The 15,610-nt window shown below is 38.7% G+C and overlaps 1 protein-coding gene across 1 annotated transcript; it reads right to left on the bottom strand.

Moving 5' to 3' along the window:
• Positions 1 to 221: 221 nt before the first annotated feature.
• Positions 222 to 9,940, bottom strand: LOC112679957 (thyrotropin-releasing hormone-degrading ectoenzyme-like). The gene is made up of 12 exons (XM_025549910.1): positions 9,280 to 9,940; positions 8,916 to 9,071; positions 8,474 to 8,770; positions 8,113 to 8,293; positions 7,798 to 8,039; positions 6,882 to 7,071; positions 6,119 to 6,311; positions 5,464 to 5,741; positions 4,586 to 4,761; positions 2,294 to 2,461; positions 1,280 to 1,505; positions 222 to 595 (listed from the first exon to the last, which is right to left on the bottom strand). The coding sequence occupies exons 1-12, from the start codon at positions 9,768 to 9,770 to the stop codon at positions 461 to 463; spliced, it is 2,733 nt and encodes a 910-aa protein (XP_025405695.1). The 5' UTR covers positions 9,771 to 9,940; the 3' UTR covers positions 222 to 460.
• Positions 9,941 to 15,610: the final 5,670 nt, after the last annotated feature.

Here is a 15,610-nt window from a genome sequence, read left to right as displayed (position 1 = left end):
CGAATATCTGGATTACCGTAAATACCTACGCAGATATTCCGTCAGCTTATCATGGTTATTTATATGTTCAGCAAAACGCGTTAACGCGGTGCTAACTTCTGATCGCCTGAACTTGAGATATAATACACTACTAATTGTTGTATGTATTCTGCTGCACGCAAGAATAATCATCGAGGAAACGTTCCTTAAGGATAGGATCAATACAAATGAACAACATGCAATTGACGTTTCGCAATAAGGAAACAATAATTTATTAGCACATTCACCGTGTGCACATATTTTTACTACGGTGATAATATAAACAATAAATGTGTTATATTGAAGGTGCACGGAAACGGAGCGTAGTGCGATTAAGTATTTTATAAAAATACAAGTTCGGTAACACATTGATAATAATGCATAATACATAGTAAACAGTTCGTGGGTTCGTGTAGTAGGTACTGAAATGTCCGGATCGTTTTCATTTGCCGATCGCTCTGATGATCTTCTTGAGATCCCGTTCTATCCATTTCGAATTCGATTCAATTCTCTCGTGTATTTGGTCGAACGCGGATTTGAGACGGGTCGACCGAGCAGCTGCTCTTATCTCGTTCATCTACACAATAACAGGACAAACGGAATCGTAACGCGTCCACGTTTATGTTCGGAGAACGAACAGAGACCGAACAGAGAACAGTACGTTGTTTACAACCAGTGGCGTGGTGATGTGGGTAATCGAGAGGCGGCCACCTCTTAGTTTTTGGGAGGTAGGTCAGAGGCGTATTAAGACTTACTTCTAGAGGGGACGACGACTCAAATTTCTTGTTTAATTCAGACTCAAAATTTACAAGTAAAATTGTTAAAATTGTTAATTGTAATATTTAAATCAGGTGATACCTTAATGTTTGTGGTTTTTTTTTTTTTTTATCTAAGGCTGGATTCACTTAGAATTGACTTTTGTGTAGTTCTTTTTTAACACCTGTTTGTGTTTTGAAAATTACGATTGTGTTTTATTTGATTTTTCACCAAGTATGGACCCGTCAAAAAACTAAATTCAGTATTCAAAGCCACGCATAATTTGATTTCGTTGTAAAAAGATCCATATTAAAAAAATTTCTTATGTGTATCTCACATATAATCGATTCTCTGAATACGGATTTCAGGAGGGGTGATCACCTCATTCGCCTCCCTACCCCTTTGAATACGCCCCTGGGGTGGATGGGTTTCAACAAAATTTACTTGCCTCTGAAATTTTTCGAGTTCACCACGCCACTGTTTACATTATCTGAACGTTACTTACCGTCCGTATTTCGTCGTCCATCGCCACTTTCGACGCCAACACGGAGTACGCGAACGTGGCCAACCGGTGACCGTCGTCCAGCGCCAGGATCACGTCGAGCTCACGCAACAGGAAATCGGCCAGTGCCCGGACGCCCTGGGAAGTGGTGGCGACATTTTCGAAAACGGTCCTGAAGTTATTCGTGCCTGCCGGACCCGTGCCATCCAATCGCAGTAGCCGTAGACGTCTGGAACAATGCGCGAACGAAAGGACGGTGTATTACACCTGCAATTGTGATTTGCATATCGGTTGTGGCCGACGATATCCTTAGACGCGCGATATCATGACCTACCTGGGGGGAGGGGTTGTGTTTAAGATTTCACCTCCCAATTGTGAAAATATTCCCTTATTACCATTAGCATAAAATCGAAAATAAGTGTCTCCCAGCTATTCGTTAAAAACCAAGTTCGCAATTCATTTTCCCCATTTCAGTACAATACAACACAATTCTTGTAATTAATATTAAATCCAAAATAATAACCGAGTTATGATTATATAAATAAATTTATAGAAATTTGTCTTTCATAAGATTGATGGTGTACCATAAAACAATTTAGTACCTTTCGATCTGAATATCCCGTCCCCATACAAATCAAGATTAAACCAATACCTATATCTCAATAAAATACCATGTCAAGTAAAATATTCTTAAATTTGTATACATTTGGTATGGTACTGAAAAATATGAATGATAATTTTATAATATGAAATTTATTTTTCATATAATTTCATTTATTCATGAATAATTTTCCGTTAAGAATGGGAAAAAATCGATTTTATTTCGTTTAGAATCACCATAAAAATATTGCCACCTCCTTAAATTTTCAGAGAGGGTTATAGCCTCCTCGAACCACCTTTTAAATACGACTCTGTAATATACCGTCGATTTGATAGTGTTTTGTTATTGATACGTATGTATAGCAGGTAAGTATAGTATTTTTTTCGAATAATTGCCGTTAATATTAATAAACGTACTTGAACAGCGTTTCAACGTCTTCCGCGCAGGCCAAAGCTCTCAGAGCGATTTTCTTGCGCGACGGCGAGCGCACGGCCGTATAGAACTTGTACATTTTCGACCAAACCGTGAAATCGCCTTTTTTCATGCCCTCGCAGAAAGCAGCTTCTTCCGTTTCCGGCGGGATACTGGGCGGGAACATAAAAAAAAAAACCACATGGTTAAATACTAATAAAACACGCGTACGGGTTATTATAACAATTAAATTATTAAAAAGTCAATGCATAACGTTTGTGTACACGTACGCGCTATGAACGTACACGGGTACTTTACATAATTAATATGCAATGGAAACATGCACGAGTGCGGGGCGCAGATATATCATGGTATTTGTAAAATTGCTTCGAGTGGCCGGTAAAAATTCGATATTATTTTTTCTTTTTTCAATAATACGATTCGAATTTCAATTACTGCGTAACGATAAATCATTCCACAAAAAGGGTACCTTACAAAGCGTATGATGTTATCCGAACAAGAGCTGCGTACAATATTATTTTGGTGCTGTTATTGAAATGCAGTATGGTAAAACGTTAGTCGGCTCCGGGAACGATAATAATTCGAGTCCCAATAGAAGAAGGGGAGGGGGTTTAAACGACATTTTGACAATATTGCTCAGAATCACAAAAAACCGTCTTAGAAACGTAATATATAACGAATGTTAATGATTGGTTTATAACTACTAGTTTTGAAGCTGACGCCACTCTGTCATTCACTGCACTCAACTATGTCACTTGTACCATTCGCGCTGCCAACAAATTTAACTAATGGTGCTTTCGCCGAGACTTTCAAAAAGAAAATTAGCCATTTCTATTTTATAAGTCGCTTACACCTTTTTATTGCTGATGAAACTATTTATTTTTTTTACATCATATCATATATAACGTATTTAATTCATGTATCTTATCAAATACTAACTGCAGTTTTGTTACGGTAAATCAACGTAAAAAACATTAAAATACGAGTGTAATACTATATACCATCGTATAATACTGTTATCTCTGAATTAATACGTACACGTTGAGGTGTGTACCAATTGCTTTGTTTGAGAGATAATAATAATAAAAAAAGAAAGAGTTAAAATCTCGTTGAAATTTAGGTTAACTTGAATAGTAAGTTATGTAGTGTACAGATATACACTACGTAATACATAATTTGGTCGTTATCAGATTACAGAATGTCAATATTAAAAACAACATAACCACTCGACTGTAAATTTACTGAACACACAACAACTACATAGTGTTTCGATTTCGTATTATAATACAAGAGTATTGAATTCGATGAAATTTCCGTTTCGAAAATTGTCATTGTTAATATACTAAAAACATATTGAAGAACGCTATTGTTTGTAATTATTTCTATACCCATCCAGAAGCCGACGTAAATCTTATCTAACCGGCTGTTTGTCCACGATTAACTCAAAAGCATAATAAATATTTTTATGATAAGCAATATAGGCGTTCATATTGTTATAAGCAACGTTCATGAATAATATGCAGTACTGAAATACCTAAGCCTTCAATATATGTATGTCGAATTCGATGGAAACTTCAAGAAACCACTAGACGCATGGAAGTTTCCGACTTTGGGAAATATGTACATTGAAACCAAATACTGATGTCGTTTATAAAAATTTCAACATTTTTTGAATAATTCAATTGAATCGTTTATGTTCAACTGTCAAATAACTATGAGGAAATATTAAATATTAAACTACGGGGGCAAATTTGAAGAACACTTAGAATTAAAGATTTTCTTTTTAAACAACATTTTTTTACACAAATTATTTAATGGAATATCTTGCTCTTCGCTTGAATCACTTTTCTTTTACCGCCTACCATAATACTACACCCGACCTCGTACAACATTTCATGTAGAAACTCATCGCACTAATTATAGTCAATATATTCCACTAGATCGGCTATTTCTTTAAGGTAATTTCGACAATATAATTTTTTTTACGATAGACCTACCTAAAGCCATCATCACTGCTAACCATGGATATTTAGCACCTGTTGTAGTTTTTTATTGCTACAATCTTATAACCCATTTTTTTTTTCTCGTAACATATTAAGATGTTATCATAAATTCGTACTTACAATGAACAACTTTTTAAATACCTGTACTTGTGTTAAACAGGCGTGTCAATAAATCAATAAAATAAATCGCGGTATTATCATTGTTAACACTGCAGATCCCGTACGGATTATTGTTCGTATGCCTAAGATCGCATCACCGTTTTGTGTACTAACCCGTGTCCGTCGGCCCACGCGTCAAAGTGTTTCAACGCTGACGTTCGACACCGCGAGTTGCCCAGTTTGCACGTCCACGCTAACAATCTGCTCCTGCCGATTTTCGTCGACTCGTCGCCCATCTTGTTGGCGGCCAATTTGTCGTACAGAATCTCCGCCAAGCCGTTCGCGTATTCCTGCGGCCGACAACACGTTTCGGCGTAACGAAAACGTAGCGCGTAAAGGTCTCCACACACTGCCGCGGTGGCGTTAAATTTGTACACACGTATTGTAATGGGAGTCCGCACACTGCTGCGGTAATTCGACCGTGGTAAAATATCGCCGCTTCGATATTTTAAAAACCGCAGCATGCTCGATTTCACCGCCACCGCTCAGCGGTATTTTCAATTGACTTATCAAATGTACGCTAATAGTACCTATTACTATCTAATATATATGGTGTATATTAGTCTATACTTCGATTATTTCCTAGAAACTATTCAAGTTATAGTTTAATATACTATTTAACTTAATTAAAAATAATTCATATAAAAATAATCGAAATAATATTATATATATATATATATATATATATAATGAATATGATATGTACAATAGTATAAGTACTTAATGTAGTACCTACTGACGTACTATATAGATAAATCGTCAATTTATCAATGACATAGGAATTAATTAATTAACTATACAATTATTGTATGTAATATCATTGATTATAAATATTTATAATCAATGGTAATATATAAATATATTATGTTTGTACTGGATAATAATCGCCACCGCCACCGCGGCAGTGTGTGGGGACCTTTACACTGTTTCCGCGGTAAAATCGTCGCTCGCGGCCGTTATATCCGCCATCGAGGCCACCGTTTTCGACTTACCTCGAACTTTCGATGTTCCGCCGGGTAACGCCGGAGCCCGTCCAGGGTCGACGATAACCCGTTCACCGCGGTGTTCCAAGGCACCACGTGGTCTTCCATCAGCAGGTACTCGAGCAACGATATGTAATAGTCGTACGGTACCACGTTAGCCATGGACAGGTGATACGCGTCGTCCACGATTTGGGCTCGGTTCAGCACGTGAATCCGGTCGGGTTCGGTGATCAACTGGATCAACAGGAGCTTCCAATTCTTTTGGTCGTAGTTCACGCGGTAGAAACCTATTGGTATCGGCATAAGAGAGTTATGGACAAAAAAAAACATTTACGGGTTATCGTCTAACGGTCTATCGATCTGGGGAGAAACGAGCGGTCATCGGTGAGTAAGCGTTGTTTTTCAAAATTGTGAGCTGGGAACGGAAATGAAAATTTAACTTAGTAAACTGTCGATTGAGAAAAATAAGGTTTTTCGAAAAGGAGCAAAATAATATGTTAACAGTTTTATTTTAAATCTAAATTGATCGTGTATGGAGGGGGGGGGTGAGATTTTCAAAAACGTGCTAGGGGATCGCGGAATAAAAGAGGTCAATGGATATTCGATCCATATATTCTCATCCTCTCCCTCTTTCTTTATCTTTCCTTTAATACACACTTGTTACCTGTGGACTGGATGTTAAATATCGTCCATCCTGAATCGACGGCCATAGGTACGATTGTTTGTTCGTCCTCGGGCTTCAACCAGACGGTCGGTGTCACCTGGTCGAAATCTCCGGTCCGCTCCGTGGTATACGTGAGGCCGACAAACCATTTCGTGCCGTTCGTTTGGCGCGGGACCGACAAAGAAAAGTGTTCCTGAAACCGCATAAAAATCGTACGGGTTTTATCCGCGAGCCGTCAGTCGGCAGTAAACACATTAAAGTGATTGTGGCTTTCACACGGGTCGCGATACAGCCCTGTCGACCACTGAAAAGACGAACACGGATATTGACACAGAAACGTCAATCTCCGCTGCGGAACGCAAACACCTATTCTACGGGACGGAAATCTTTTTCGATCCGTGTCGGATGTCAACTCCGAGCATTTGAACCGATCGTGGACGAGAACCGACGGAAAACAACGCGCGTGGAAACAAAAATTGCCGTAGAAAACGCAGTGCCGCGTTAAGCTATGTAGCCGCCCCGGGGCGAATTAAAACATGCTGTCCTTAAAAAAATTACAATTCAAAATAAAAAATAATTTATGTAATAGAAATAACATGTACGTATTATAGTTATGCAGTCATGCAAGAAAAATTATAATTATATTTATTTTTATTTTATATTGATCCTCAAAAATTTGTCGCCCCATCGAACATCATAAAATTTGCCACCCCGGGGTCATTGCCTCCCGTTAAACGTGGCTCGGGGCAAACGTCGTTAGTACCTGCGTCACGATGACCGCACCGGAACCGTCCGCCGCCGGCTGGACGTCGATCAGCGGGTAGCCGGCCTGCTCCGTCCACGTGCGCATGTACGCCTCAACCGTGACGTTGCCGCCTCCGATTTCCACGTCGTCGTCGTACAGCATGTTGTCGAACGCGCTCCACAGATCTCTGGGAAGGGCCTCCGCGTACCTGCGGCGTAGAACATGCGTTTAACGCGTAGTGGCAGTTTTGTTTGGATTTTATCGTTTTTTTTTCCCACTGCGTCGCGGTGCACGAACTTCTAACCGCGTGTACCGCGATATTTCGACCCTATCGACCTTCGGTGCTTGACTTACAAGGGGACGCGGCGGATGCCATGCACCGGGGCCTCGATAAGGGACCTCTACAACCGAAATCTAAAACGATCCGACCCGTTTTTAATTTTACCTTTTAATCAAGGCACCTACTTACGTTTAATTTTTCTTTTTTTCGGTCGTTTAATATATCAACATGCAAATATTTAAGTATTATGTTGAACTCGTTTTTTTTTTTTTTTTACTGACCTTCAATCGGTATTTGCAACCCAGAGACTTTGATCCGGAACCGTTTCTGCGGTTAAGATCGCCTTTAAGAGACGGTTGCGGACCACGGTTTCCGTCTCGGGGCAATTATCGTAACGATGCGATGGGGATTTTCAAAACTCATTTGAACCTGTCGCAAAGTCTACTTTGGATCGATTTTTCCGTGATCGGTTTTTTATATGTTGAACGTCTCGCGTACTAATTGACTTTTTGTTGATTCTCTAATTCGATTAATTCCATTATGTGAAATTTCGAAAGAGTTCGAAAATCCGATATAAAGTAGGCTTTACGGCAAATTCGGGAAATCCCTACCTACGGTTCTATCGTAATAGTTATAGTATGTACAGTGACTCACGCGAAATCGTCGAGGTATTTGTTCAACGACATTTTGAAGTAAGATTCGCCCACTGCGTGCTTCAACATTCTGAATAACGCTGCGCTCTTGTCGATCGTGATCACGTCGAATCCGTCTATGATCTCTTCCGAATTCAGTCGGGGAAGCGTCAGCGGGTGCGTGTCGTCGTATTGATCCCAGGTCAGGGCTCGCTGATGCACGTTTTCGATAAACCGTTCGTGTAAGTTCCATCCGGGTTCGATCTGCAACAATGACGAGACGCATTGTCATTATTATTATTGTTTTGTCTGCAACTCGTAGCCGTTGAACACCCACCGTGTCCGCTAAGTAATAGTTCAAATAGTTGCACATTCCCTCGTTCAACCACGAGAAGTCCCACGTAGGGGTCGTCACCATGTTGCCGAACCACTGGCGCAAAATCGCGTGTAGCACGGTCATGATTCCTGAAATCTTGTCCTCCATTTCTGAATTGTTCGATAAAGTCACGTAGAATTCCCTGGAGATGAGGGAAGGGAGAGAAAAAATGAGAAAAATACATCAACAACGATTAATGATTTTCATGCGGTTATGTTTCCGATAAGCGCAAAAAATTACATGAAATGACGGCGCGATATGAAGAGTCAATGTCAAGACCGTGATATGCTCAACATGATAAATAAATCGGTGAAATACTTACTCGTAAGAATTTAGACCCCAATTTTCCATATTATAGGCATCTAATAAAGGAACGCCCACCAAGTCTAACTTGGGTAACATGTACTGTATTTCAGTGAACTTCTCTACGCTTTCGAGTAATTGCGGCACTTTTTTCATCATATACGCCGTGTTCTCGATGAACTCTTTTCGCGTGTACATGGCAATACTCTCGTCGTTCAATGCGTTTCTATCGAAATCAGATACCATAAACGCTACTAAAAACGTGGGTATTGGTTTTGTAGTTTCGAAGTGATCCCATGCCCAACCGCTCCGTGGACTAGATAAAAATAATAGAATTAAAAACGATTTGAGGGGCTAGTTTTTTTTTTCTTCTAGAAATCAAGAAAGTATCAAAAAAAAAAAAAATATAGTGTTCACCGGAACGGCACAACGATACGCGTGCAGAGAAACATAGAACCTACTTGATTTCAGTAAGGATCAGTGGCATGTTGGACAGTGAGAAATGCTTGATTTGTCTAGCGATCGATATCTTGAACGGAGTTTTGAACTTCAGTTCGTCATAGCAAGGAAAAGCTCTCCTGGCATACACTGGCTTGAACTGAGTCAGAGCTATCCATCTACACGAAAAAAATAACCAAATCAAATACATCGAAACGATTTCCACTGGTGGTGTTACGGTATTATGATAATAGTGAAACGGCAGGACCAAAACATATGAGATTAATCAAGAGATCGAAGTACAAAAACATTGCTGTCGAGTACGACCGTTTGTTTTGCGAACAGGGGAGGGACTAGAATCACTCTTGGGCCAACGCCCTGCAGTACCTCGATCCGTTGGTAGAGTCGTAAAAGTATTTGTGAAATCCTGTGAAGTCGTTGCGCAACGTGCCGGAGAACTGGACGGTGAACCGGTAAAATCGGGTGGGCACCAGGGACCGCGCGAGCGTGACGATCAACTGTTCGCGGAGTGCGTCGCACTCGAAACCCTCCACGGCCACCGCGTGACGTCCTGTGCGGACGTCTTCGAAGCCGGACACCGAGGACACGATCAGGTCCTTGGAGTTGAGCACCACCACGGTCGTGTAGCGCACCGCCGATATGACCACCTCGACGCTGCCGTTGAACGTGTACGTGCCGTTGACGGGATTGATGACGGGCCTCATGCTCAACGCGTACGACACCGGTTCCGTGTGGTCCGGCAAACCGTAATCGATCGGGTCTTGCACGTCCTGCACGTCCTGCGAGCCGAGCGTCAGGGTCGCCGAGAGCCAGCACAACAGCAAGCACGCGACGCATTTCGACCGGTCCGAAACCATGGCCGGCGGTGCGGTTCCGAAATAGCCGCGGGCAGCAGTCGATCGGATCGGGCACTTCGTAACGGATTCGGTGTTCGGCTTCGGCTATCGGAGCATTGGCCGTTGTCGTGGAACAGCGAGAAAAGTTGTCAGTTCCGATTCGACGGTGTGCCCCGACCGATCGCGCGTGTACGTATATATACATCCGATGAAGTGTTTGCACTAGCCCCTCCCTGCCGATCGTGATATGCTTGATGCGCGTAACAACACGTAAATTCGGTCGATCGGTAAGAACGTCATTCGATCCGTACCGACGTAACAATGCAGATAGCAACAGTGAACGACAACAGTAAACACAATACTTGACTGCAGGCACCGTAAGTGTAATGCATGCGGTCTGTTTAGATAAAGAGCACACAATGATCGGTGCGATACAACAGGTGCGCGTACACTTCGAACGGTCTCGCCGTTCGCGCGAAACCGATCTTACCTCGACTTGTCGCGGACGTATGCCGTGCACGACGACGCGTTATTATTCATTCGGTTCGTTTCGTCGCGTCCGAACAAACGTCGAGATCCTAAGACACGCTTTATCGGCTTGACGATTATTATATTTACATTATATTTACTTATTAATATATTTACATATATTTATATTTACTCCAATGCGATATGTAAATTATTCGTGTTCTCTGTTGTATTCGATTGTAATTATTATTATTTATTATCCGTTATTATTACCATTTTTTTTTTTTTTAACTAAACATTTCCTGTACTGCAGTGGCGTTCGAGGACGTATTGATTGAACGAAATTCCAGGAGAACGTACATTGTTGAACACACGCGATTTCGAATTTTAATCGCGTGGGCAGTTCGAATTGTAATCGATAATTATCAACTGTTTCGCTAAATTTTGCACTACGTGAAAAATATAAAAAACATATTTTTTCTGTTCAACAAGGCCCGGCTGGAATGTGTATTTAATTAACATTTGTTTCATGAAAACTATTGTTAGTTTTTATATATATATATATTTTAATTTTAACTCGAGCGCACCGATGTATATCAACTTGTTAAAATTAAAAACGTGTTTTTACACGCGTATTTTTCTAAAAAGTCGAAAAATAAAATAAAACCGTTTTAAACTCTTATTGTGTTTACGTGTTCGTATAATAGTGACCGTAGGAAAACGATATTGACGTCAATTTTATGTGACGGAAGGACATACTATTATTAATTACTTTTTCATTCCAAAAAGGTTAAAAGTGGTCACGAGCTATTATTATTTTTTATTTTATATTAAAATCATACCATTAAATGTACACGTATATTGTAGACAACTATATTCTTTTACACCCACGGTAAATTGCGACCTATACATGACCATAATGCAGGCGTATTCCTTGAACTTTAGTTGTACACAAATCTATTGAATAACATCCACTATATCTTATAGCAATGTTTATACCTTAAAATGAGCAAAATGAAAGTTCAATATGTATTTAAATTCGTATAATATTTTATTTTGTCATGTTAGTTCAAACGCCGCCATCGTGCCTGGTAAAGATTTTCTTCGCGATAACGACTAATAAAACATTCAAAGTACCTATGGCCACAACAATACGATTCTAATTATTGCAATTCATACTGTAAAACGTTTGTTAATTTTTCCTTCAAACGCACGATAAAAATGAAACCGTGGTCCTGTGCATAAAACAATTTAATAATAATACAAATAATAATAATATTTTGTTTGCATTTGTAATTTATAAATATTCATGCACGCACACCTATACCGGCACACGATGTTCGTCAAATGGGCGTTTATGCAGTTTATATATAATTGAAAATGATCCGAATGATTCCTAAGAGCAGGAACAATAGTAGAGGACAATTGCGTCGTGTTTTGTTTTTAATTTTTGTTGTTTTTTTTTTTTCGACCGAGCCGAAACGCAAATAATGAGCAGTACTATGTGAATTGAAGTAAACACACTACGACGTATATCGAATCGCGTGTGCCAAGTCGACCAAGTCTGCAAATATCATCATATCAGCCGAAAATTATTCGAAGGAACGACCCCCGCGTCAGTTATTTAACATGACGTACAACGACTATGACATAATGAAAATGTAATTATAGTACAACGCATTCAGGGCTGACAGGAGTCAAGCCCCGAAACCGAGATATTCTCGAACACGTACCTATATATGCGTTACAACTCGTTTTTAACAAAACATCGTATGGAAATATACGATCAGAACAGTAAAAATAGGTTTTTTTTTAAAATTATTAAACGGTCGATTTTAACTTGGGTGATGAACGTGTAGAAACGATGCGCTGGGCAACGTTATTTCGCCCAAATACGTGGTATAGTGATAACTGACAACATCGAGACGTGGTGAATATTTTATTTCAGCAGTTCTCCCGGGGAATGCCGTGCAATGTAGGACGATAAATGTGTAAACTAATACTGTGTAACTAAAACAATGAACGCCCAAAACGATTTGATACCTGAATCGATACGTGTACAGCGGTGTGCAGTGTCGAGAATTATACAGATAATTTTCTAGATGAAAATACAAATCATCTTTTATTTTATCTGGATAGAAATATAAATTTGTTGCTGTTTATCCATCATAGATGAACACTTCAGTTGTCTACTATGTATTCATGTGGATACGTATTTTTTTATATGTAATAATTCATTAAAGTTCTGAGTGCTTTAGGGACTCGCGATTAAACTCGGATTTAAAATCTTCTTGAAAATAAATACTTTGATCGATGTGGAGAAATTTACTTTTCGTTAATGTTATATTGATAAATTGTAAAATATCGTGACGCACTAAATGACCAAATTGGTAAACTTATTGCCCATTCACCACCAATAACCATTCGCTAGTATTTTTCCAGCACGTTCGGTATTACCACGTAAAGCTTCAACGCTTAAATGGGATTTAGAAATGGACATGTACTATCACATTTTTACCAACATGTTATTTTCATTTTAAACATATAAGACCCTTTAAAATCCAGACCTACTTCAGATGCCTCAAACATATACAAAATGTTTAATTCGTGGTAGGCCAGATTTTTTTTTTTTTTTTTTTTTATATTAATATATCTGATTTTTATCTAGATATAACTTATGTTTTATAAAGATAATTTAGTTGGGCTTATTTTTATGTTTATCTAAATAGATTTTCGGTGTACAATTTTTATGTTCATCTAGATAAAAAAGTGTTTATCCGGACTCAACACTGGTAGTATGGCCTCGCACGAATCGATAGAAGTCCGCGCGCAAAGTAGGGCGTACTCTTAGAAGTGGAGGGTTGTGGAGTAAAAAAATAAATAAATAAATAAATAAATAAATAAAAATTGGTAACTTAGACGCCGATCAAATTGAATAACCAAAGTTGATGGGTACACCTATGAGGAGATACCGGTATTTGAATTTACGACACGAGCAGACAACAATTATCGCGCAGCCAACGGACCAACAGAAAAATGTAAAGTTATTGCGTGATAAAAATCAAGGTTTCACGTAACATACAAAAACGCACCAGCGTAGCGTTTTTTTCGATCGACACCACGGAGAAGCACGATATTTTTTTGTATAATTCATAGTGACGAGACGTTGAGTTTTATTTATTTTTTAAACACCGCGTTCTGCCACGCGAAAATTATTAATCGTTATTGTTCTAGCTTCGTCTTCGCACGTGACATTTGTACATTAATTTTTTTTCCGTTAGAACAAAAAAAAACAAACAACGGTAGTGAGGCCGATCTATAATAATAATTAGGACACAGATTTGAATGAAAATTGTATTTTTTTTCTATATATCCAAAAATATTGCTTTCTGAGCACAAAGTTCATTTCGTGTACCAAGGTATTATAAAAAAGTAATTTTAATTTTTTATTATTTTTTTAAATTTTTTAAGTTGTTTTACTCTTTTTGAGTATATTTATGTATTAAAGTTATTTTTTATATAAGAACGGATAGAATTCGATAAAAATTTAGTTGAAATTCTTATATTAATTTATGTTGAATTCCTATGAAACACAAGGTAAAAGTGTAACGAATCCATCTATCTAAATCGTACAGTAATTTTTTGAAAATAATTGTTCGGGTTAATAATATTAAAGAAGGCGAATGACTAATAAGAATAAAAATGTACAGTAACAAAAAAAAAAAAATGTTTCAATGTTAAAAATAATTTATAGAGCACTTTTTCGGTGCATTTAAAAAAAAAAAAAAAAATGTCTGTTATTGACAGTGCGTTTAAAGGTATTTTTAATTTTTTTTAAGACATTTTACTCGTTCTCCGGAGCAATTAAGTCCGTTTCTCAATCGTAATAACTGCGGGCCGTCCAGGGCAGGAGTTTTGAGCAGCCCCGTGGGCCACGAAACATACGATCGTAATCGGACGGCGAAGGCACTGCTTCGGAAACGATGGCTGTTATCATCATCGTTATTGTTGTTTCGCGCGATCGATAGCCGTACTCATAGAATATAATATTATTACGTCCGACGGCGTAAGAATCGTCGAACGACGTACGGCTACCGCGCGGGTGTCACTGTTGCGCGCGTGTTTATACCCAGATGGCAAAACAATATTTTCATAATATTGTATGAATAATTCTAGGCAAATGTTATTATTATCAGAACATTAATAAACATTAATTAAACCCAATAGGTATTTCTTCTTCTTTGCGTCTTCAGTCGTCTGACTGGTTTGCTGCAGTCCTCCATGTTTTCCTATTATAACTTAATTCCTTTAGTTCCCTGTAGCTATTCTTTCCCATGTCAATCATGATTTGTTTCATATATTCCATAATTGGCCTTCCTCTTCCAATATAACCTTCTATGACATTCTTCGTTAAACTATCATGACGTAGTATGTGCCCTATCATTTTGTCTCTTCTAACCTTAACACTATGCTACAATTGTCGTTTTTCTTTTACTCTAGTTAGTACTGTTTCATTTGCATCCTTTCAGTCCATTAAGTATTTTTTGATAACACTGCATTTCGAAGGCTCAAGTTTGTTTCTTTCTACTTCACTAACCTTCCAAGTTTCACACCCATATAGGGCAATACTTCACACGTATATTTTTAAGATCTGTTTTCTTGTCTGTAAGAACACATAATACATATGGAATAATTATTAGAAATAATTGGAATAATTAAATAATAATTAGTGATCAATAAGTTATTATTAATGTTTTTCATTTTGAAAAGCCTTCTTCGCTTGCGTTATTCTGCAAAGAATGTCAGCTTCGTTGCGGCCATCCTCTGTTATTATACTTCCCAAGTATTTCAATTTTTGTACTTGTTCTATATGTATGTGTGTGTGTGTGTGTTATCTATTGTTTTTTCTAGCTTGGTAGGATTTGTTCTGCTGCACTCTATTATTTTATTTTTATTTAATCTCATTTCATAGCTATCCACGGCTACCGCGCGGCCGGTGTCAGTGTTGCGCGAATTTTTATACGTGTTTATAGGCGGTGCAAACGTGCCACATCGACCTACGCGCGTGTACGAGAATGTTGTGGAAACGGAAAAGGAACAACAAAAAAAAAAAAAAAAGGAAAGAAAGAAATAAACGCAAACATGTGTACGTCGTTGGACACGACGATGGTCTACACGGAACGATTACGGGCAGGCGATATCGGATTACGCGACCGCGGGTGACCTTTTATTTCCGAGCTCGCGCGAAACCACGAAACTTTTCAATGCGATTCGACGTAATGGCTATTTATAAAAGGTGCCGTACCTCCGCGAGCGAACGCGTTTTTTATTCCATCTTGTGCCGCCGTCCGTTGAAACGATTACGGTTACGGTTTCCATTCATCCGCTGCGGT

The sequence above is a fragment of the Sipha flava genome, unplaced genomic scaffold (genome assembly GCF_003268045.1).
Source record: "Sipha flava isolate LNK unplaced genomic scaffold, YSA_version1 171_pilon_pilon, whole genome shotgun sequence".
Taxonomy (NCBI): domain Eukaryota; kingdom Metazoa; phylum Arthropoda; class Insecta; order Hemiptera; family Aphididae; genus Sipha; species Sipha flava.
The sequence above is the reverse complement of the archived record's forward strand: the minus strand, read 5'-3'. Positions and strand labels throughout refer to the sequence as shown.

Bases quoted from the DNA above. Each gene is read 5' to 3' on its own strand.
- LOC112679957 (XM_025549910.1), bottom strand. From the start codon at position 9,770: ATGGTTTCGGACCGGTCGAAATGCGTCGCGTGCTTGCTGTTGTGCTGG. The intron at 9,072-9,279 runs GTACTGCAGGGC...TTTTTCGTGTAG, and splicing joins GACTCTACCAACGGATCGAG to ATGGATAGCTCTGACTCAGT. The intron at 6,312-6,881 runs GTACTAACGACG...ATGCGGTTTCAG, and splicing joins GTGCGGTCATCGTGACGCAG to GAACACTTTTCTTTGTCGGT.